The sequence below is a fragment of the Manacus candei genome, unplaced genomic scaffold (genome assembly GCF_025592945.1).
Source record: "Manacus candei isolate 608988 ecotype Guabito, Panama unplaced genomic scaffold, ASM2559294v1 h1tg000106l, whole genome shotgun sequence".
Taxonomy (NCBI): domain Eukaryota; kingdom Metazoa; phylum Chordata; class Aves; order Passeriformes; family Pipridae; genus Manacus; species Manacus candei.
The window spans coordinates 901,963-921,786 of record NW_026138154.1 but is presented as its reverse complement, the minus strand read 5'-3'; the positions used below and the strand labels follow the sequence as shown (position 1 = coordinate 921,786).

Genomic DNA, 19,824 nt, shown 5'->3' with positions numbered 1-19,824 from the left:
GAGGCGGGCATTGTCGGCGGTGGGCGTGGCCAGCGGTGGGCGGGGCCGGGGCTGTGCTGGAATGTGGCGGCGGCGGCGCGGGCGGAGGCGGCCCAGGTTTGGGTGTGTCTGAGGGGGGGGTCTCTGAGGGGCGATGTGCGGCCGGGAGGGGGTTTGGGGGCGCGAGAGGGGTGATGGAGAGAGGGTGGGTGGGGTGGGGTGGAGCGGAGGGGGTAGGGGGGGGTGAGGCCTGTGGGGAAGGGAGGGATTGGGGGCTGTGGGTGGGGGGCTGTGAGGGGCTGTGGGGCGGGAAAGGGATGGGGAGGGATTGGGGAGGGCTGTGGGTGTGGGGCCTGTGGGATAGGGAGGGGCTGTGAGGCAGGAAAAGGGGAGGGAGGAATTGGGATGGGGGGGCTGTGGGGCTGGAAGAGGAGGGATTGGGATTGGGGTTTTTGTGTGAGGCTGGAAAAGGAGGGGTAGGGATTTGGATCTGGGGGGTGGTGGCTGTGGGGTAGGAAAGGGATGGGGAGGGATTGAGTGGGCTGTGGGGCTGGAAAAGGAGGGGTCGGGATAGAAATGGGGGGGGCTGTTGGCCAGGAAAGGGGTGGGGAAGGATCGGAGTGGTGGGTGTGGGTCTGTGGATGTGGGAGAGGCTGTGGGGAAATGGGGAGTGCTGTGGGATTATGAGGCAGAGAGGGATTGGGATTTAGGGGTCTCTGGGTGTGGGGCCTTTGGGGCAGGGAGGGGATTGAGGGTGGGGGACTCTGAGTTTGGGGCTTATGGGACAGGGAGGGGCTGTAGGGGACTGGGGGTGGGACTGGGTGGGGGCTCTGAATTTGGGGCTTGTGGGACAGGGAGGGGCTGTGGGGGATTAGGAGGGGGGGCTCAGGGGGATCGAGGGGTTGCCGTGGAATTGGGGATTGTGGGGCAGGGAGGAGCAGTGAAAGATCGATTGGGGGGGCTGTGGGTGTGGGGCAGGGAGGGACAGTGGGGCTGGGGGCAGGAGGGTGCTGCTGACTGAGTTGGGGGGTCTCTCCACCACATCTGGGTGTTTCTGGCTGCTTTGGGATCAAGCAAGGCCCACGGCAATGGAGCCCACACAGCCACTGCCCCTTTTCCTTCTGTGTCCCCCCAGGGCATCCCCACGGGGGTCAGGGGGTCCCTACAGGCTTTGGGATGTGATGGGATGTGGGGCACCCTTGGGGTTAATCCCTGGATCGGCTGGGGCCGTGTGGCCTGGGGGCTCCTTCCCGGTGTCCTGGGGGTCGGCAGGGACAGGATCCCTGTGCCGGGTGTTGGTCTGAGCTCCCGGGACACAACCCCCCTTTTTCCTGGTGCTGCAGATGCTGATCCCCGGCTGCTTCCTGGCTGTTCCCTGACTTCCCCCCTGACTTCCCGTTCTCCTCCCGGCACCGCTCCCGCTCCAAACGGCTCCGCAGCCATGTCCACCTTCCGCCAGGAGAGCGTGGAGGACTTCTATGAGATGGGGGAAGAGCTGGGCAGGTGAGGGATGTCCCCCCCAAGCTCTGGGGGGGCTGCACCTCCAGCCGGGAGCTTCACCGGCTGCTGGACCCCTCGTGGTGCCCCTGTGCCCCCTCTGCCAGCGGCTGTGCCGGGAGCCGGGCACCTCTGGCAAGGAGAGATTAAAAAAAGGTGTTAATTAACATTAAAGTTGCTCCTTTTGGAGCTCCAGCCGGGGCTGCAGGGCCAGAGCCGGCAGCTTCCGGGCCTCGGTGGCTGCTCCTGGCTCTGTGCCCGGGGAGGGATCCAGGGTGACTCACTGCCTGCAGATGGGATTTAATCATCCGGGATGCAGAGGCGGAGCTGGGGGAGCTGCCTCGGGATCCTCCAGCCCAGCCTCGGCCGTGGCTCCTCCTCGGCCGCTGGGAAAAACCCTTGGGCAGCAAAAACGTTTTGGGGTCACTTGGGTGGGTTTTGTCTCAAAGCAAAGCAGCTTCCAGGGGTTCCTCCGGGTTCTCTTCCCTCTCAGGGCTGTGCTGTGGATCCTGCCTGGGCAAAGCTGGTCCCTGCCCTGGGGGGGCTGTGGGTGGCCCCAGCTGTGATCCAGGAATGTATAAAACTATAAAGGAATCTTGGGTCCAGGTTTAAGACATTTCCCCCTCCACCTGCCTTTCTCTTCAGAGCTTTACGGTCCCCCAGGACCACCAGGCTCTGGGATTGGCTGCAGGGACCAACCTGGAGTTTCCTGGCTGGGAAAGAGGGGCTGTTGGGCATCTCCCAGCCTGGGTGGTCACAGCAGCACCTGAACAGCCCAGGGATGGCCTGCAGCTGCCACATTCCTGGGAGGAATTCCTTTCCTCCATCCCAGGAAGCGCTGGGCTTGCTCCAGCAGTGCCGGGGTGTGTAAAGCCTGGGAGCAGATGGGCACCATCCAATCCCAATTCCTGGCAGTCCTGGGAGGAAACAGTGTGTCCTCCTGCTGTTTTCAAGGATGTGACGAGGGAGATCCTCACCTCACCTCCTTCCCTCATCCCGCAGCGGCCAATTCGCCATTGTCCGGAAGTGCCGGGAGAGGAAAACGGGCCTGGAATACGCGGCCAAGTTCATCAAGAAGCGCCGGCTGTCGTCCAGCCGCCGGGGCGTGAGCCGGGAGGAGATCGAGAGGGAGGTGGACATCCTGAGGGAGATCCAGCACCCCAACATCATCACCCTGCACGACATCTTCGAGAACAAGACCGACGTGGTGCTCATCCTGGAGCTGGTGTCGGGCGGGGAGCTCTTCGACTTCCTGGCGGAGAAGGAGTCCCTGACGGAGGAGGAGGCCACCCAGTTCCTCAAGCAGATCCTGGACGGGGTGCACTACCTGCACTCCAAGCACATCGCCCACTTCGACCTCAAGGTGAGGGCTGGGAGGGGCAGGTGCCCCGTGCTTGGTGGTGGGAGCAGGGATGAGCTCCCAGGTGAGGTCTGGGAGATGCAGACACCCCATGTTCATCACTGAGAGCAGGGATGAGCTCCCAGGTGAGGTCTGGGAGGTGCAGATTCCCCAGAGAGCAGGGATGAGTTCCCAGGTGAGGTCTGGGAGGTGCAGATTCCTCAGAGAGCAGGGATGAGCTCCAAGGTGAGGTCTGGGAGGTCCAGATTCCCCAAAGAACAGGGATGAGCTCCCAAGTGAGGTCTGGGAGATGCAGACACCCCATGTTCATCACTGAGAGCAGGGATGAGCTCCCAAGTGAGGTCTGGGAGATGCAGACACCCCATGTTCATCACTGGGAATAGGGATGAGCTCCCAGCTGAGGTCTGGGAGGTGCAGGCGCTGCAGGGAGTGGGAATGAGCTCCGAGGTGAGGTCTGGGAGGTGCAGATTCCTCAGAGAGCAGGGATGAGTTCCCAGGTGAGGTCTGGGAGATGCAGACACCCCATGTTCATCACTGGGAATAGGGGTGAGCTCCCAGCTGAGGTCTGGGAGTCGGTGCTGGGATCTCTCCCAGTTTGAGATCTCTCCCATGTTCTCACCTCTGGAAGGAGGAGCCCAGGGCAGCTCCCAGGGGTGGGTATGTGGGGACAGACCCAGCTCCTCTCCCCCCCAGCCAGAGAACATCATGCTGCTGGACAAGAACGTGCCAAACCCTCGCATCAAACTCATCGACTTCGGCATCGCCCACAAGATCGAGGCTGGGAATGAATTCAAGAATATCTTTGGGACCCCGGAGTTTGTGGGTGAGACCTGGCTGGCAGCATTCCTGGGGGCTCCTCAGGGTGCTGAAAGCTTTGGATTAATCCCAGAGGGATGCCCAGTGCCACTGCTGGGGTGCATCCATGGGGACAGTTTCCTTCCCCCACAATGAGCCTGTTTTCTCCTCTCTTTCCTCCCGAAGCCCCGGAAATTGTGAATTATGAGCCCCTGGGGCTGGAGGCCGACATGTGGTGAGTGATCCCCCTCCTGAGCCCACTCCCATGGTTCCAGCAGTCGATCCCCTCGTGCCAGTGGATCTCCCCTTGTGCCAAAAGTGCCGGGAGAGGGGCCTGACAATGCTCTGAGGGGCTTCAGCCTCCTCTTCCTCTCTCTCTTCCAGGAGCATCGGGGTCATCACGTACATCCTGTGAGTACAAGGGAGGTCTGGGGGGGGTTGGGGCTGCAGGGGTGCTGCTGGAGCCTTTGTGGGGTGTCCCAACCCTCTCTCTCCACAGGCTGAGCGGAGCCTCCCCCTTCCTGGGGGAGACAAAGCAGGAGACCCTGACCAACATCTCTGCTGTCAACTACGACTTCGACGAGGAGTATTTCAGCAACACCAGCGAGCTGGCCAAGGACTTCATCCGCCGCCTGCTCGTCAAGGACCCCAAGTGAGGGGTGGGGAGTGGAGCTGGGGGTTCCTCTGGGAGAGGGGACGGTCCCTCCTGCCCAGCCTGCTGCAAACAGGCAGCTCCCACACTCCTGCCTGCGCCGGGGTTCGGCTCTGAATCCAAAATCTCTCCCCTGCATGAGGCGTGGGGGGAATTCTGGGATCCCCCCGGGGGTGCAGCAGCTCTGCTGGGGTTTGGGAGGGGTCAGGGGCTGAGTTGAGCCCCCAGGGCTCTGGGGTGGTGGCAGCAGTGGGGCCATGTGGTTGAACGTCGGTCTGGAGGTTCTTCTGCCTGTGTCTGAGGGGTTGGGGGCTGGATGTGGCCCCTGGCTGGAGGGGCCCTGAGTGCAGCGAGTTTGTCTGGGCTCATCCAGACCCCAAAGGTGATCACAGGACCCGAGCTGCACTTCCAGGGCTTTAACAGGGAAAGGGAGCCGAGCCCCTGCCCCTGATCGCAGCCTTGCTGTGTTTGCAGGAAGCGAATGACCATCGCCCAGAGCCTGGAGCACCCTTGGATTAAGGTGAGAAGCTAAAGAATTGTCACTTTTGGGGTGAGAGACCCCCTCAAGGTGGGGTGGGTGCTGACAGCAGCTCCATGGGGGCCAGTTTGGTGCCGCTGCTGGTGCTCCATGGGTGGGTGGGTGCCGGGGCCACCCCGCTCCTGCTGTCCCTGCTGTGTCCCACCCCACAGCCGTCCCTCCCACAGGTGATCAAGAGGAGGAACGTCCGGAACGAGGACAGCTGCAAGAAGCCCGAGCGGCGCCGGCTGAAGACCACGCGCCTCAAGGAGTACACCATCAAGTCCCACTCCAGCATGCCCCCCAACAACACCTACATCAACTTCGAGCGCTTCTCCAAGGTCATGGAGGAGGTGGCCGCGGCCGAGGAGACCCTGCGGGAGCTGGAGAGGAACAAGAAGTCCTTCCAGGAGGACATCGAGGCGCTGCGCTCCATCTACGAGGAGAAGGAGTCGTGGTACAAGGAGGAGAACGAGAGCATCAGCCAGGACCTGCGGCAGATCCGGCAGGAGCTGCAGAAGACGGAGGCGCTGAAGAAGCAGGCACAGGAGGAGACCAAGAGCGTGGTGCAGGCGGCCAACGGCCTCAAGCGGCGCTACCGCAAGCTGGAGAACCACTACGAGGCCCTGGCCAAGCAGGTGGCCTCGGAGATGAAGTTTGTGGAGGAGCTGGTGTGGTCCATCGAGCAGGAGAAGCAGAGCGGCGACGGCGACGGCAGCATCCGCTAAGCCGGGCGGCTCCGGCCCTGCCCGACGCCCCGCCCGCCGAGGAGCCTCCGGTCAGTCAGTGCTCCCCGGCTCCGGGGGTGTGTGGGGGGGTTGTGCCTCCCTGGAGCCCCCACCTCGGGGGGCTGGGGCTGTGCTCCCCTGGGGTTTGGCTTCCTGCGTTGTGGCTCCTGCTTGGCTCGGGGCCCCGGGCTCCTCATCACTCCCACCGTGCTTGGGGACACTTCTCATCACTCCCACCGTGCTTAGGGACACTTCTCATCACTCCCACCGTGCTTGGGGACACTTCTTGTCATTCCCACCGTGCTTGGGGACACTTCTCATCACTCTCACTGTGCTTGGGGACACTTCTCATCACTCCCACCGTGCTTAGGGACACTTCTCGTCACTCCCACCACACTTAGGAACACTTCTTGTCACTCCCACCGTGCTTGGGGACACTTCTCATCACTCCTGCTGTGCTTAGGGACACTGCTCATCACTCCCACCATGCCTGGGGACACTTCTCGTCACTCCCACCACGCCTGGGGACACTTCTCATAACTCCCACTGTGCTTAGGGACACTTTTCATCACTCCCACCACACTTGGGGACACTTCTCAACACTCCCAACTGTGCTTAGGGACACTGCTCATCACTCCCACCATGCTTGGGGACACTTCTCATCACTCCCTCCACACTTGGGGACACTCTTTGTCCCACGTAGGTCCCTGAGGGAGGTTTGGTGGGCAGACCCCCCCTCTGCCCACACACAGGCCGGGACCAAGGACTGATCCCCACGTGGCCCCCTGGGTGACCCCCGAGTGACCCCTGGGTGACCCCTGTGCCCCCCGGGGTGCTGCCCCTTCTACCCCCCAGCCCAGCCTTCACTCTGACCAGAATAAAGGTGTCTGTGTAACGGGGTGGCTGCCTCGGCTCCTGCCATGAGAGAGGGGCAGGGACGTTCTGTGGGGTGACAGCCCCTCTGCTGTGCTCCCATCCCAGGGGGATTCCGAAATCTGGGAGACAAAAGGTGGTTTTTTTGCCTTATCAGCCCCAGAAGTGGCAGGTGAGCTCACTGTGGGCGTGGAGGGGGCTCCAGGGATGGGTCCCCTCTTGTCTGGACCCCAGTGCAGGTTTGGGGTGGTCAGGGAAGGTTGAGGGATGTTTTGTGGAACTGGAGAAGGTCTGTGGGATTTGGGGCTCGAGGAAGGCCCCTGGGTATGGGGAGGGTCCCAGGGTTTCTGTGGTGTCCCAACACTTTTCCTAAAGGATCTTCTTTTCCTAGGGGACCAGCCAGATCCCATTTGGCATGGGGGTGGAGTGGGTAGGGAATTATCCCCTGGGAAGGGCTGATGAGGGTTGTGCCATCACTGGCAAGTGGGAAGAGCAGCCAGTGGCTGGACTGGGGGCCCAGCACGGGCCAGACCCTTCCCCTCCTGGGACAGAGGGGACAAGGTTCACAAGCCTTCCTTGGGGCACGTGTCAGAGCCTGGGAGGGGCTTTCCTCTGGGAGGGGCTTTCCTCTGGGAGGGACTTTTCCTCTGGAATCACCAGGGGTTTCCAGCTGCCCGTGGCCCCGGAGCCAAGATGCAGCTGAATTTGATCGGGGGGAATCACCAGCAAATCCCGGGGATGGCTGGCAGGTTCCCCCTGGCTGGCCACGCTGGGCCGGGGGGGGGCTGTGATGGCTTCACCCCGGCTCAGCTCCGGGCCCAGGGGCTTTGCTCCATTTAGGATTTATTTGTCACTCCCTGGGGGTCTGGAGGGGCCCTGTCCCGTGTCTCTGTCCCTTGCTGACGTCCCCACGGGTGTAGGTTTCATCCCAAACCCGTGGGCCACGTGGACCCGCTGGGAATTTGATCCGCCCTGGTTTTCCATGCCAAGGCACTCGGCTCCCAGGGCTGACGGCGTGACCGGGGCTGTCCCGGTGTCCCAGGGCTGTGCCACGTCCCTGGGCACACATCCCCTGGGCTGGAGCAGGGATCTGACCGTGCTGGGCAACACCAGAGCCTGGCTGGGGGCTTGGAATCACCAGCTTCCCTCTGGATGCTGCTTCCCAGGGCTCCGGGGGAGACTTTGGGGTGTGGATCCAGCTGGAGCCGCGGCCATTTGATCTGCTGCTCCCTCACCAGGCTGAGAGGATGTATGGGAACCCTGTAGCACCGCCTGTTCCCGACCCTGCAAAGTTCACATAGTGCAAAGGCTTCCTGGATTCTCCTCGTGCCGAGGGGTTTGGTTTCACCCTCCCAAAAAACTCTTGGAAGTCACCGGTCATTCAGCCCGGCCGGGAGGTGCCCTGCCCTGGAGAGGGAGCAGCAGGGGGGGGTCTTAGCCAGGGGGATGCACAAAAAAAAACCAAAATAATTTTTAAAAAGCAGGATTTGGGGTGTTCTGGTGCTGCCACAGCTGCAAAAAAGGGGGAAAAGAGGGATTTACTGGGGAGAAAGTGTCCAGGAGGTGAAATACTGCCAGGAAGCTGGGAGTTCCAGTGGGATGAGAGGAGGCTGAGGGAGCTGGGGGGGCTCAGCCTGGAGAAAAGGAGGCTCAGGGGGGACCTTCTGGCTCTGCAATTCTCTGACAGGAGGGGGGAAGCCCTGCTGGGCTCTGCTCCCAGGGAACAAGGGGCAGGACGAGAGGAAACAGCCTCAAGCTGTGCCAGGGGAGGTTTAGGTTGGATATCAGGGAAAATTTCTTCATGGAAGGGGTGGTCAGGCACTGGAAAAGGATGCCCAGGGCAGTGCTGGAGTCCCCATCCCTGCAGGGATTTAAAAGCCCTGTGGATGTGGCCCCTGGGGACGTGGATTAGTGGTGGCCTTGGCAGTGCTGGGGGAACTCTTGGATTTGATGGTCTTAGAGGGCTTCTCAGGCTCAACAATTCCATGATTTCATGATTCTGCAAATATTAAACCCCTTAGGAAGTGGTGTTGTGCTCGGAGCTGAGGGGATGTGCTGCTCCCCTGAGATTCCGGTGCTGTGACATCCCAGGATGTTCTGCCTCCATTCCCCTCCTTGCAGCCAGAGCTGACACCACCCTGGGATGTTTCATTCTCTGTGATCAGACAATACCAAAATGCCTTTTTTAGGCTTTAATTCCCTCTTCCCAGAGCCTGGTGGGAGGCGGGAGCGAGGCTTTTTTTTTCCCTTATAAGTCTTCCCGAAATCCAAACAGTCCCGCAACGGCTTCAACCAACCCATGAACACGCAGGAAACCCCCCCAGAAACTCCCAGCTGCATCCCCCTGGGATCTCTTCTCCTGCCAGGGAGCTGAGCTGCAGCTAATCCGTGGGAAATGCTCCGTGTGCCGATGCCCGACGGATGCAGGAACGTGGGTGACAGGTCGCGGTGTGGGTGACAGGGCGCAGCAGGGTGTCCTTGGCCGGGGTGTCCCTCAGCCCTGGAATGGTGTAATCAGAGTGCTGTGGGTCTCCCCAGGCACGCTCAGGGCTGGGAATAGCCCGGGGAATCCAGGGGGATTCCAGAGGGATCCACATCTCCCTCTGAGCGCGGCATCCCCGCCCCAGAAAATAATCGGGAGTAAGGCAAGGATGAGGTGGTGGATGTGGCTCCCCTGTGGCTGCTGAAAACACCCCCTGGAACAGGGTGGGGTTTTTGGGTGATTCCTCACTACTCTGTGGCAGCTGCTTTTCCAGAGCACTGTTTCTGACTCAGGCCCCAAAATCTTGGGAAGGGACCCACCAGCCAAGTTATTCCAGGGGCTGTGGAGCTCATCCCACGGGAGGTTCTGTACTGACACGGCCCTGCACGTGCTCAGGGACATCATTCCCATGGCACTGCTGGTTTCAGCCACTGTATTCCCAGAGAATCAGCACATTTTGGGGTGCTCCATCTCACCCCGGTGTTAATTAACCTGCTCAGCTAATTACAGTGGTGTGGACTGTCAGAGTGAGCCAAGGACACCCCAGGGCTGCCCTGGAGTTGTCCCCTAAGGCTCAGGAGTGATCCCACCTGGAATGGGCTCACCCAGGCCCTGACCATGTGTGTCCATGGGTTAAACACATCCCCCTCCCCTCCTGTGGGATCCAAGAGGTCTCCAGCACCCACCAGGTGTCCAGAGGAGGGATCCCAGGCTGGAATTTGCATCCACAGGGAGTTAAGGATGGATCAATCAGCAAACAAACCCCGAGGGGGTCTCAGTGCTGCTCCTTCCAAACTGAAATTCGGGTGGTAGTTTAGTGTGAACTCCTGAAATGCTTCCTAAGGGAGCACAGTTCTAAGTTCTCATCCCATGAGAAATCCCACCAGCTCACCTTGAATTCCCAAGGCCATTCCCACCTCGCTGGGGGCCTGTTGGGAGCCCCCAAACCCAACCAGGGCCATTCCCACCTCTCTGGGGGCCCGTTGGGAGCCCCCAAACCCAACCAGGGCCATTCCCACCTCACTGGGGGCCTGTTGGGAGCCCCCAAACCCAACCAGGGCCATTCCCACCTCTCTGGGGGCCTGTTGGGAGCCCCCAAACCCAACCAGCCACACGAGGAAGGAGCTCTGAGGCCACCCAGGGCTGGGATTTCAAACACACAACAGAAAAAGGGGGGTGGTGTCATGTTTTGGGGGAGTTTTGTGCCCAGATGAATTAAATCAGGACCTGAGAAGGAGATTTAAGTGGATTTTTACTGAATTTGAGAGATGATATTACAAACAAGCTGTTGCCTGAAGCCTTTTTGTCTGCAGGAGCAGGAGATCTGTTGTTTTCCCAGCGCAGCTCTACTTGGTCTGCTATAAAAATGCTTTTCCAACTTCTCTTCGGAATATAAAATAATTAAAAAAAAAAAACAAACAACAAAACAAAACCAAAAAACCCACCAAGGCCATCCTGTCCATGGGGTTGGGAATAAGTTATCCTCAGTTTTCAATTATATACAGAAGGGACTTGCCAAAGGGCAGCAGGAGAAGAGTTTCCACAAATAAACCCTCCTTCCCACTTCCAAGTATTATTTACATCAGGCTGTACATGGGTCTTCCAGGTCTTCCCAGACCCTGGAAAGCAAGAAGGGAAAGGATGAGTATCCAAGGTGTTTCCAGCACGATTTCCCCCCTGTTCCAGCCCTCCCAGGAGATATTTTATTTACCTATGAGCAATTTAAAAGCTTGTTGTGAATATCTTCAAAGACTTGGTTGTACAGTTCTTCCCTCGACTTCAGGCCATCTAAATAAACTGGGGAAAAAAAAAAGCTGGAATCAGGCTGGAGGTTTCCATCAGGAAAAGATTTTGGGAGATTAGTTTTAAATATTAGCTTTAAAATATTTCAGATTTTAGAGGCCCCAATGACAACTTGTTTCTCTATTGGAAAAAAACAACCATCCCAAAACCAGAACGTCCTGCGAAATCCTTATTCCATTATAAAGAATTCCTGCTTTTTATTTATTTTTTTTTTTAATCCCTTATAAGTCCTCAGAGCATGAAGCAAAGGGAATGAGTTCCCAGCTGTAAAACTGCCTGTATTTATCCAGACAAACGGGGCCAGGATTCCAACTCGGGAGTAAAAATAGGACTTTGCATCACTGCAGCCGAGGTTTTCTTGGATTGAATCACCCAATTCCTTAAATTCCCAGCTCCAAGGCCGAAGGCTCTGTGTTTGGGGAGGACTTACCAACATCCACACCACAGTCCTCCATCTCCTTCCTGTGTTTCAAGTACATGGGCCAGACGTGTCCGTCGAAGAGGCCGGGCGGGTCGGGAACGGTGTAGTTCCGTGTGCTGGGAATGACAGCATGGAAAAGGAATGTCAACGGTGATCCAACAGCTGCCCCGGGGTGGTCATGGAAAAGCTGATTGTCACGGGCCAGTTCCTCGTGGATTGGAGCAAAGGAGGCTCAGGGGGGACCTTCTGGCTCTCCACAAATCCCTGACAGGAGGGGGGAGCTGGGGGGGAGTCGGGCTCTGCTCCCAGGGGACAGGACGAGAAGGAACAGCCTCACGTTGCACCAGTGGGGGGTTAAAGTGGAGATTAGGGACAAAAATTTCATGGAAAGGGTTGTGGAGTGTTGGAACAGGCTGCCCAGGGCAGTGGTGGAGGCACCATCCCTGGGGGTGTCCAAAACCATGCGGAGGTGGCCCTTGGGGACACGGGGCAGTGACGGACACGGTGATGGTTGGACTCGACCTCAGCGATTCGGTGACTCTGAGTTTAGCACCTGGAAGTCTCTTTCTCCACTTTTATTCAAGTTTCCCACTCTAAACACCAAAACATCCCATCCATTGTGGGCTCCAAATCCCTGGAAGTGTCCAAGGCCAGGTTGGACAGGGCTTGGAGCAACCTGGGCTAGCGGAAGGTGTCCCTGCCCGGGGCAGGGGGGTGGAATCAGACAATCTCTAAGGTCCCTTCCAACCAAACCATGCCATGATTCCATGATTCATAGCAAGGTAAAGGGATCTTTCCTTTAGCAGAAAGAAGGCTTAGGTTGACACCAAAGAACCTTCTCACCTTCTCCTCCTCTTGCACTCGTCGTACGGCACCGCCAGGTAGTAACGGATGTCAAACAGGTCTATCAGTGGTCTGAGGGAGGGGAGAGAGAAAAAACGTGGATTATCTAATTTTTAATGACAGAGAAAAGTGTTAAATCACCCCAAAAATCTCTCTGCCTCTCTGGGGTTTGTGTCTGTTGAAGACAACCCAGGTGTGAGTTCTTTCCTCACGGGCAGTGGGTTTGTTGGTTGGTATAAACCGTGGAGAAGGTGTTTTCTGAAGGTCAGAGTGGCAAGGGAGGGGCTTTTCCCACCCAAATACCTGCCACTAATCCTGAGGAGGATCACACAGGATCCTGGGGGGGATCAGACACCAGGCTGGGAACCCTGGCTCGTTCTAGATCCTTCCAAACTCAGCGTGCAGGAACCCAAAGCTGTGATTCACCAACCAAACCAAATCAAACCCTGGGGCTGTGAGAATATGCAGCAAAATTTGGGACAAGGCAACTCCTTGGCTCATGTTCACACTCATGGAAGTGTCCAAGGCCAGGTTGGACAGGGCTTGGAGCAACCTGGTCTAGTGAAAGGTGTCCCTGCCCAGGGCAGGGGGTTGGAACTGGATGGGCTTTAATGTCCCTTCCAACCCAGGGGAAGGAGGAACAAGGGGAAACAGCCTCGAGCTGTGCCAGGGGAGGGTCAGGTTGGACATCAGGAATTTCTCCACGGGAAAGGTGCTCAGGCATTGGAAGGGGCTGCCCAGGGGGGGTTGGAGTCCCCACCCCTGGAGGTGTCCAAGGAAGGACTGAACGTGGCCCTCAGTGCTCTGGGCTGGGGGACAGGGAGGGGCACAGGTTGGACTCGAGGGGCTGGGAGGGCTTTTCCAACTCAGTGATTCCATGAAGCTCCAGTTTTGGGGGTGGAATATTCCCTGTGGGCAAAGGAAAGGCTGTGGGAACAGGGCTGAGCATTTCAGGGGTGTCTGTAACCTTCAGGAGACACCAGAGTTGCTCCCTGGGGACAGGCCAGGAGCAGGAGGCGCTTTGCCAGCCCCATCTCCACTTGGCCATTCCTGACAGGATTAATCCCAGGGCTGCCTCCATGTCCCCCCCAGTTTGGGAAGCTGGGATGGTGCTGTCTTGTCTGGTACAGCCTGTAACAGCTCCAGCTTTGCCAAGTGTCACAAACAGCTCCTTCTCCTGAAAGGATTTTGTCAACAAAACTCCCCTTTGGAGCCAAGAACGTTTCGCTCCCCACGTCTGCTGGGGGTGATTGGCTGAAGTTTATATATTTAGCTATTGGAATTTTTCTCCCTCTCTCTCCCCTGCCAGTTCTGCCTCCCCTTCTTCCTGCCAAGAATTTCCCTGCCCTGTATAAAAAAGGCAAAAAATAGGGTGATCTTCACTGTGATGTTCACTCGGAATCCTGGAGTGGGTTGGGTTGGAAGGGATTTTAAACCCATTTCATCCCATCTCCCACTGTCCCAGGTTGCTCCAAGTCCTGTCCAACCTGGCCTTGAAGTTACCTAATTATTAAGCTCAGTTTAGTCAGTGTTAAACAAGTGAGAGAACTGTTCCTGAATTCCAGGAGAGGTCCCAAGCAGTGAATTGTTCATCTCCTTGTTCTCATCCATGAGCTTTCAGGTGGGGGTGAGGGGGATTCCAGCTCAAATCCTGGTCTAAACCCCCCCTGGAGTTTTAGAAAAACTCACATTATCCCCTTCACTTTTTTTTTTCAGCGTTTAGGGATTAATTTTTTTACATTTTTCCAGCAAAAACTCTTCGGGGTGAGAATTCAGAACAAGGCAGGGGATTAGTAAAAAATAAAAAAAAAAGGAGTTTTTAGCTGTGGCACGAGGGACCTTCCCTGGCAAACCACGGAGAGTTCCCCAAACCTTACTTGTAATTATAAAGCAGGAAGCCTTCAATGACCAATATATGGATATCTTGGGAAGTTGGCTCTTTAGAGCCAGGTGTGACATTCACCCCGTGGGAACGGGCAAACTTCACTGGGTTCTCAATCCAGGCCCGCACCGTGCTCACCATTGCCTCCATATCCAGGGAATCCAACACTGGATCGGGAGAAAGGGGGGTGGGGTGGGGAAAAAGGGGACACGATCAAAACACCACGAAACCGCAGGGGGAAAGAGTCAAAACAACAACAGTAAAAAAAAATAAACAAAACAGGATGAACTTGTAGGAATTAACAGAAATTTTACCGTTAAGGCTTTTTTTAAAATAATTTAAAAAAAAAAAAAAAAGAAAAGGAATACTTAGGAAAAAAATATACATTACTGCATCCTATAGCGAACACTGCTCTTACCATCCCATTGTTTAAAGCCGTCTTCCCCGACTTCTATTTGATCTTGTGGCTGAAATATAGTGAGCAATAAAACATTGCTGCAACCTCAGCGTGATCAGTTCCCTGCGAGCCGATCAGCACAGACCCCCTCCGGGCAACGTGAACATTTCCATTCCCGTGTCTCTCTCTCTCTCTCTCTCTCTCTCTCACCAACCCCAAGAGCTCGGAAAAGTTTGGCCTGGCTCGGGCAAACCGGCTTTGGCTAAAAGGCTTTGAGCTTAAATCCCTTGATAGGGCGTTAGTAAAAAAACATAGAGATCGATATTTAAGGGTTTGAAATGCAAATATAGTGTTAAGTAAGTGCTAAAAGTCGCGTTTTACAAGGATAGGTGTTTTAACTCTAATAAAAAAGCAGGTGGGCACAGCAGGGCTTTGGTCACACAGTTACAGCTTTGCTCGTGCTGGTGTTCACAGGAGGGAGAAGTTACAGACCTTTGTGGGATAATAAAACACAATTCCTCCTCCAAGGGCTCCTGTGTGACCAAATCTGTGCAGGAGGCTCCTGGCAAAGCTTTTCCAAAGGAATATCTCGCTCTGCTTGGCACCTGCTCCTGTGAGGGCAGGGCAGACCCAGCACACGGTGCTGGAGCACCTCATGTTTTAGGGGGTGACACAGAACTGCTCCAAGGACATTCCTGCGTCTCTTGGACTTCCACGTGGGATATTGTCATTCCCAAGGAATGGTGCAGTGCTTTAGTGACATGGTTCTGCACCTCCAAGCAGGAGGCAGCAAGCAAAGGTCTTCTGCTTTCACCTCTGCAACATTTTAGTTGGGTTCTGATGCAGAGCTGTCAGAGCTCCCCAATAAAACCCCCTTTCTGTATTTAAATCAGCACAGAGGTGCTTAAACCCCAAAGTATCATTTAGGAGCCACGTTCTTACTCGAGTAAAATAAGGAGGGAAAACCCAAAATGGAGAAAATTATTTGTGCAGAGCACAGTAAGGAACCTCTGACTGAAATGAGCAGTTATATCTGTAGGTTATATCTGTAGTTAACACTAAAAGGTCTTGCCGTGACCTCTCTGAGCTGGGTCATGCCAAGTTCACGTGGCATTTGTAAAGGTCAGGAACACCCCACCTGTCCAGTCATTTAAAAATTAAATATATATTTTTTTAAAAAACCCCACCACCTAAAATCGGGAAGTGTGTGGCTCCTAAGCTGTCCAAACTGACTGGGTGAGCATGCAGGAGCACCCAACACTGCCAGGGGACCCAGCACAGCTATCCCTGCGCAGACAAGCAGCAAAAAACGCTGTGAGGAAGAGGGGGCTCGGCTTACCTTGAAGAAATCGTCCTGGTGGACCACACAGCAGTTGGGGAGAGCCTTGACGAGCCTGTTGGTCAGGGTGGTTTTGCCACCATTGGTGACACTGCACGGGGGGCGACACAGAGGTGGGAGAACCACGTTAGAACTGGGTTAGAGCCGGGTCTGAGAGACACACTGGGACACCCGGGCTGTGGGGGGACCTCCAGGCCTGAAGGAGCAGAGCCCTGAAGGACCTGGGCCGGGGTCCATGAGGGACCAAAGCCTCTGAGGGGACTCGGCTCTGCCCTGCCCTGAGGGACCCAAAGCCCTGCCCATGGGGCGAGACCCTGAGGGACCTTGGTCAGTGAGGGGACACAGGTTCTGACCTGCCCCAGGGGACCGGAACCCCGGCCCATGAGAGAAGACTCTGACAGACCCGAGCCCATGAGGGGACCCGACCTGGGGGGGAGACCCTGAGGGTCGCGGGCTCTGACCCGCCCCGAGGGACCCAAACCGCGCCCGCCACGTTCGAATTTCCCGCCCCTCCAACGCCGGCCGCCGATTGGCTGCGACCGCCCCCCCACCCCGCCCCTTTCCCGGCCGCCGATTGGCTGTGACCTCCTCTCCTCTGCCCCGCCCCTTCGGGCGGCGCGCGCGCGCGCGGGGCCGCGTGTAACGGCCGCGCCGGTTCCCGCGCGCGCGCAACGGCCGCGCTGAGGGCAGCGCGGGGGGCGCCGCGGCCGCCATTGCCGGCCCGGCACAGCCGAACCCCTCAGTGGCCGCCATGGCCGGCCCGGCACAGCCGAGACCCCTGAGGGCCTGCCATGGCCGCCCTGTCACAGTCAAGCCCCCTGAGGGGCCGCCATGGCCGCCCGGTCACAGCCGAGACCGCTGAGGGGCCGCCCCCCTCACAGCCGAGACCCTGAGGGGCCCCGGGGCCGCCATTGCCGGCCCTTCTCAGCCGAGACCCCTGAGGGGCCGCCATGGCCGCCCCTTCACAGTTCGCCCCCTCACAGTTCGCCCCCTCACAGCCGCCGCTCCCTGCTCGCTCTGGGGACACCCGGCCCAATTTGGGGCCGCCGAGCCGCCCCCGCTCCGCTCCCGCCGGGCGCCCTTCCAGCCCTTCCCCGCGGGCTCCGCTCCCTCAGGGCGGCGCAGGATCCCTCGTGTAAAACGCCTGAATAATCGTCCTCTCCCGTGGAGAGCTTGTTCCTCTGTAATAGGTTCGTATTTTATCCCAAGGCTGTACAAATCCCTCAGTCCTATATTATTAATATAATAATAATCCATATTATCCACCAACGCTCCTTTCCCCAAACCCTCCTGCTGTGCTCTCGTGCTGTCCCAGCGCATGCAGACTTCCTAAATCCTACTTTTTAAAGAACACTGAAAGCTTTTTACACGCCACCACCCTCCTGTCTTGTTTGAAACAGGATTTTCCCTCTCGTGGTCTTTCAGAGAAGGTTTTAACAGAAATTTTTTGTCTCTGTGACCTCTGAATTTACTTGAGATACTTTTTTCCCTCTCAGCATCCCTCCTATTAAGCCTATAAAAGGATATATAAAACCATAGATAAAAATATATACATATAGGCACAAATATACAAAAATTGTGTATATAAATACACAAAGAGTGTATATAAATTTATAAAAGTATATAAATAAGTGTATGTAAAAATGTATATAAAAGTATATGCTGCCCTGCAGAGCTCTTTATATTGAAGCAGCATCTGTTCTGTTAGTCCTATACAAGTACATATAAAAGGATATATAAAATAATATAAAAGCATATATAAAATAATATAAAAACATATAGAAAATATATATTAAAGGATTTATAAAAGGATATATAAATTACGTATAAAAGGACATATAAATTACATATAAAAGGGCATATAAATTACATATAAAAGAATGTATAAATTACGTATAAAAGGACATATAAATTACATATAAAAGGATGTATAAATTACATATAAAAGGACATATAAATTACATATAAAAGGGCATATAAATTAGATATAAAAGGACATATAAATTACATATAAAAGGACATATAAGTTACATATAAAAGCTTGTGCCACCCTGCAGAGCTCTCTGTGTTTAAGCAGCACAAATTAAGACTCTGAGTTGCCTCATCTCTCAAATCCTGTACCCTGAATATTATTTTATAGCCAGATAAATAATCTCCAAGCCAAGTACAACAATTAAAAGGAAAAATAACATATCTCCCCGAGATCAGCAGGGACTTACCCTCCGATGCCTACGATGTATTTCATTTTGCCGAGTCGCCTCCTTTGCCGGGATGTGGCGAGGACAAAACAAAAAAAAAACGATTTAGAAAGGCTGAAACAACTTTCAGAGGAAGGAAAAACTACAGCTGCCCCTGTTCCCTCTTTGCTCTGACTCGGCTTTGCCTCCCTGAGCCGTTCATTGAGGGAAAAAGGCGGATTTGGCGCGGATTTATAGGGCCGTGTCCCCGCCCTTCGCTGAGGGAAGAACCCTGTGACCATCATGAGCCCCAGGTCACGTTTTGGGGGGGTTGAGCCAGTCCCTGTCCCCACGTCACATCTGGCTCAGCCAACCCTCACCCCAGCGTCACATTTTGGGGGGGTTCAGCCACCATCTGATATCAGATTTTGGGGGGGGGTTCAGCCACCGTCCAATGTCCCATTTTGGGGAGGGTTCAGCCAACCTTTCGATGCCATTTTTGGAGGGGTTCAACCCTCACCCTGTTATGATATTTTGGGGGAGGTCATCAAACCCTCTGATGTCACATTTTGGGGGGCTCAGCCTCCATCTGATGTCACATTTTGGGGGGTTCATCAACCCCTCTGATGTCACATTTTGGGGGGATTCAGCAACCATCTGATATCAGATTTTGGGGGGGGGGTTCAGCCACCATCCGATGTCACATTTTGGGGGGTTCAGCCAACCCTTTGATGCCATTTTTGGGGGGGGCTTCAACCCTCACCCTGATTTCATATTTTGGGAGGGCTCATCCAGCCCTCTGATGTCACATTTTGGGGGGGCTCAGCCACCACCTGATATCAAATTTTGGAGAGGGTTCAGCCCTCCTCCTCTTGTTACATTTTGGGGGGTTCAGCCAACCCTTCGATGCCATTTTTGGAGGGGGTTCAACCCTCACCCTAATTTCATATTTTGGGAGGGCTCATCCAGCCCTCTGATGTCACATTTTGGAGGGTTCATCAAACCCTCTGATGTCACATTTTGGGGGGGTTCATCAACCCCTCTGATGTCACATTTTGGGGGGGCTCAGCCACTGTCTGATATCAGATTTTGGAGGGGGTTCAGCCTTCCTCTTGTCACATTTTGGGGGGTTCAGCCAACCCTTCGATGCCATTTTTGGAGGGGGTTCAACCCTCACCTTGATTTTGTATTTTGAGAGGGCTCATCCAACCCTCCAATGTCCCATTTTGGGGGAGGTTCTGCAAACCCTCCAATGTCCCATTTTGGGGGTTCCCCCCCCCCTCCCATGTCCCATTTTGGGGGGTTTAGCCCCTCTTCCAATGTCCCATTTTGAGGGGGTTCTGCAAACCCTCCAATGCCCCATTTTGGGGGGTTCTGCAAACCCTCCAGTGTCCCATTTTGGGGGGTTCCTCCACCCCTCCAATGTCCCATTTGGGGGGTTCTACAAACTCTCCCATGTCCCATTTTGGGGGGTTCCTCCACCCCTCCAATGTCCTATTTTGGGGGGGGGTTCTGCAAACCCTCCATGTCCCATTTTGGGGGGTTCAGCCCCTCTTCCAATGTCCCATTTTGGGGGGGTTCTACAAACCCTCCAATGTCTCATTTTGGGGGTTCAGCCCCTCTTCCAATGTCCCATTTTGGGGGGTTCCTCCCCCCCTCCACTGTCCCATTTTGGGGGGTTCCTCCCCCCCTCCACTGTCCCATTTTGGGGGGGTTCAACCCTCGCCCCGATGTCACTCTGGACCTGCACCTGTCCCTCTCCCTCGCCGGCCCCGTGCCCTGACAGGGCCAAAAATAACTTTTTGGCGAGCTCGTCCTTTGCCTAAATTAGTCATTAGGGTAGGTGGAAATGTCACCCCTTTTGACAATTCCCCCTGGGAAGGCTCAGAGGTGTGTGTGGATATAATTAAGTCGCCTTTTTTTCCTCCCTGTCTCTCCCTTCCATTCCTTTATTCCCCAATTCCCATTTGATTATTTGAAACCAAGAAGGAAAATTTTCCTCTAAACTTCTGCTAGGGGGGAAAAAAATAAAAAAAAAAAAGGGGGGGAGGAAACTTCATTTTAATTTTATTTTTTTTT

The 19,824-nt window shown here is 55.6% G+C and overlaps 2 protein-coding genes across 5 annotated transcripts; one reads left to right on the top strand and one right to left on the bottom strand.

Annotated features, from left to right (window-relative positions):
* The first annotated feature begins 7 nt into the window (after positions 1-7).
* Positions 8-10,310, top strand: DAPK3 (death associated protein kinase 3). 2 transcript variants are annotated; one of them, XM_051769273.1, is made up of 9 exons: positions 8-102; positions 1,323-1,482; positions 2,479-2,839; positions 3,530-3,659; positions 3,818-3,866; positions 4,016-4,042; positions 4,131-4,283; positions 4,758-4,803; positions 4,989-10,310. In XM_051769273.1, exons 2-9 carry the CDS (start codon positions 1,421-1,423, stop codon positions 5,526-5,528), a joined length of 1,368 nt encoding a protein of 455 aa, XP_051625233.1. In that variant the 5' UTR covers positions 8-102; positions 1,323-1,420; the 3' UTR covers positions 5,529-10,310. The 2 variants fall into 2 exon arrangements, with proteins under 2 accessions (XP_051625233.1, XP_051625232.1); XM_051769272.1 differs by having other exon boundaries at positions 42-96.
* Positions 10,119-17,979, bottom strand: NMRK2 (nicotinamide riboside kinase 2). Of its 3 annotated transcripts, XM_051769289.1 has the most exons (8): positions 17,788-17,979; positions 15,569-15,659; positions 14,251-14,299; positions 13,828-13,999; positions 11,951-12,022; positions 11,117-11,223; positions 10,595-10,680; positions 10,119-10,502 (listed from the first exon to the last, which is right to left on the bottom strand). In XM_051769289.1, exons 1-7 carry the CDS (start codon positions 17,811-17,813, stop codon positions 10,595-10,597), a joined length of 603 nt encoding a protein of 200 aa, XP_051625249.1. In that variant the 5' UTR covers positions 17,814-17,979; the 3' UTR covers positions 10,119-10,502. The 3 variants fall into 3 exon arrangements, with proteins under 3 accessions (XP_051625249.1, XP_051625246.1, XP_051625248.1); XM_051769286.1 differs by lacking the exons at positions 14,251-14,299; positions 17,788-17,979 and adding an exon at positions 16,535-17,333; XM_051769288.1 differs by lacking the exons at positions 14,251-14,299; positions 17,788-17,979 and adding an exon at positions 16,550-17,332.
* Between the last annotated feature and the right edge of the window lie 1,845 nt (positions 17,980-19,824).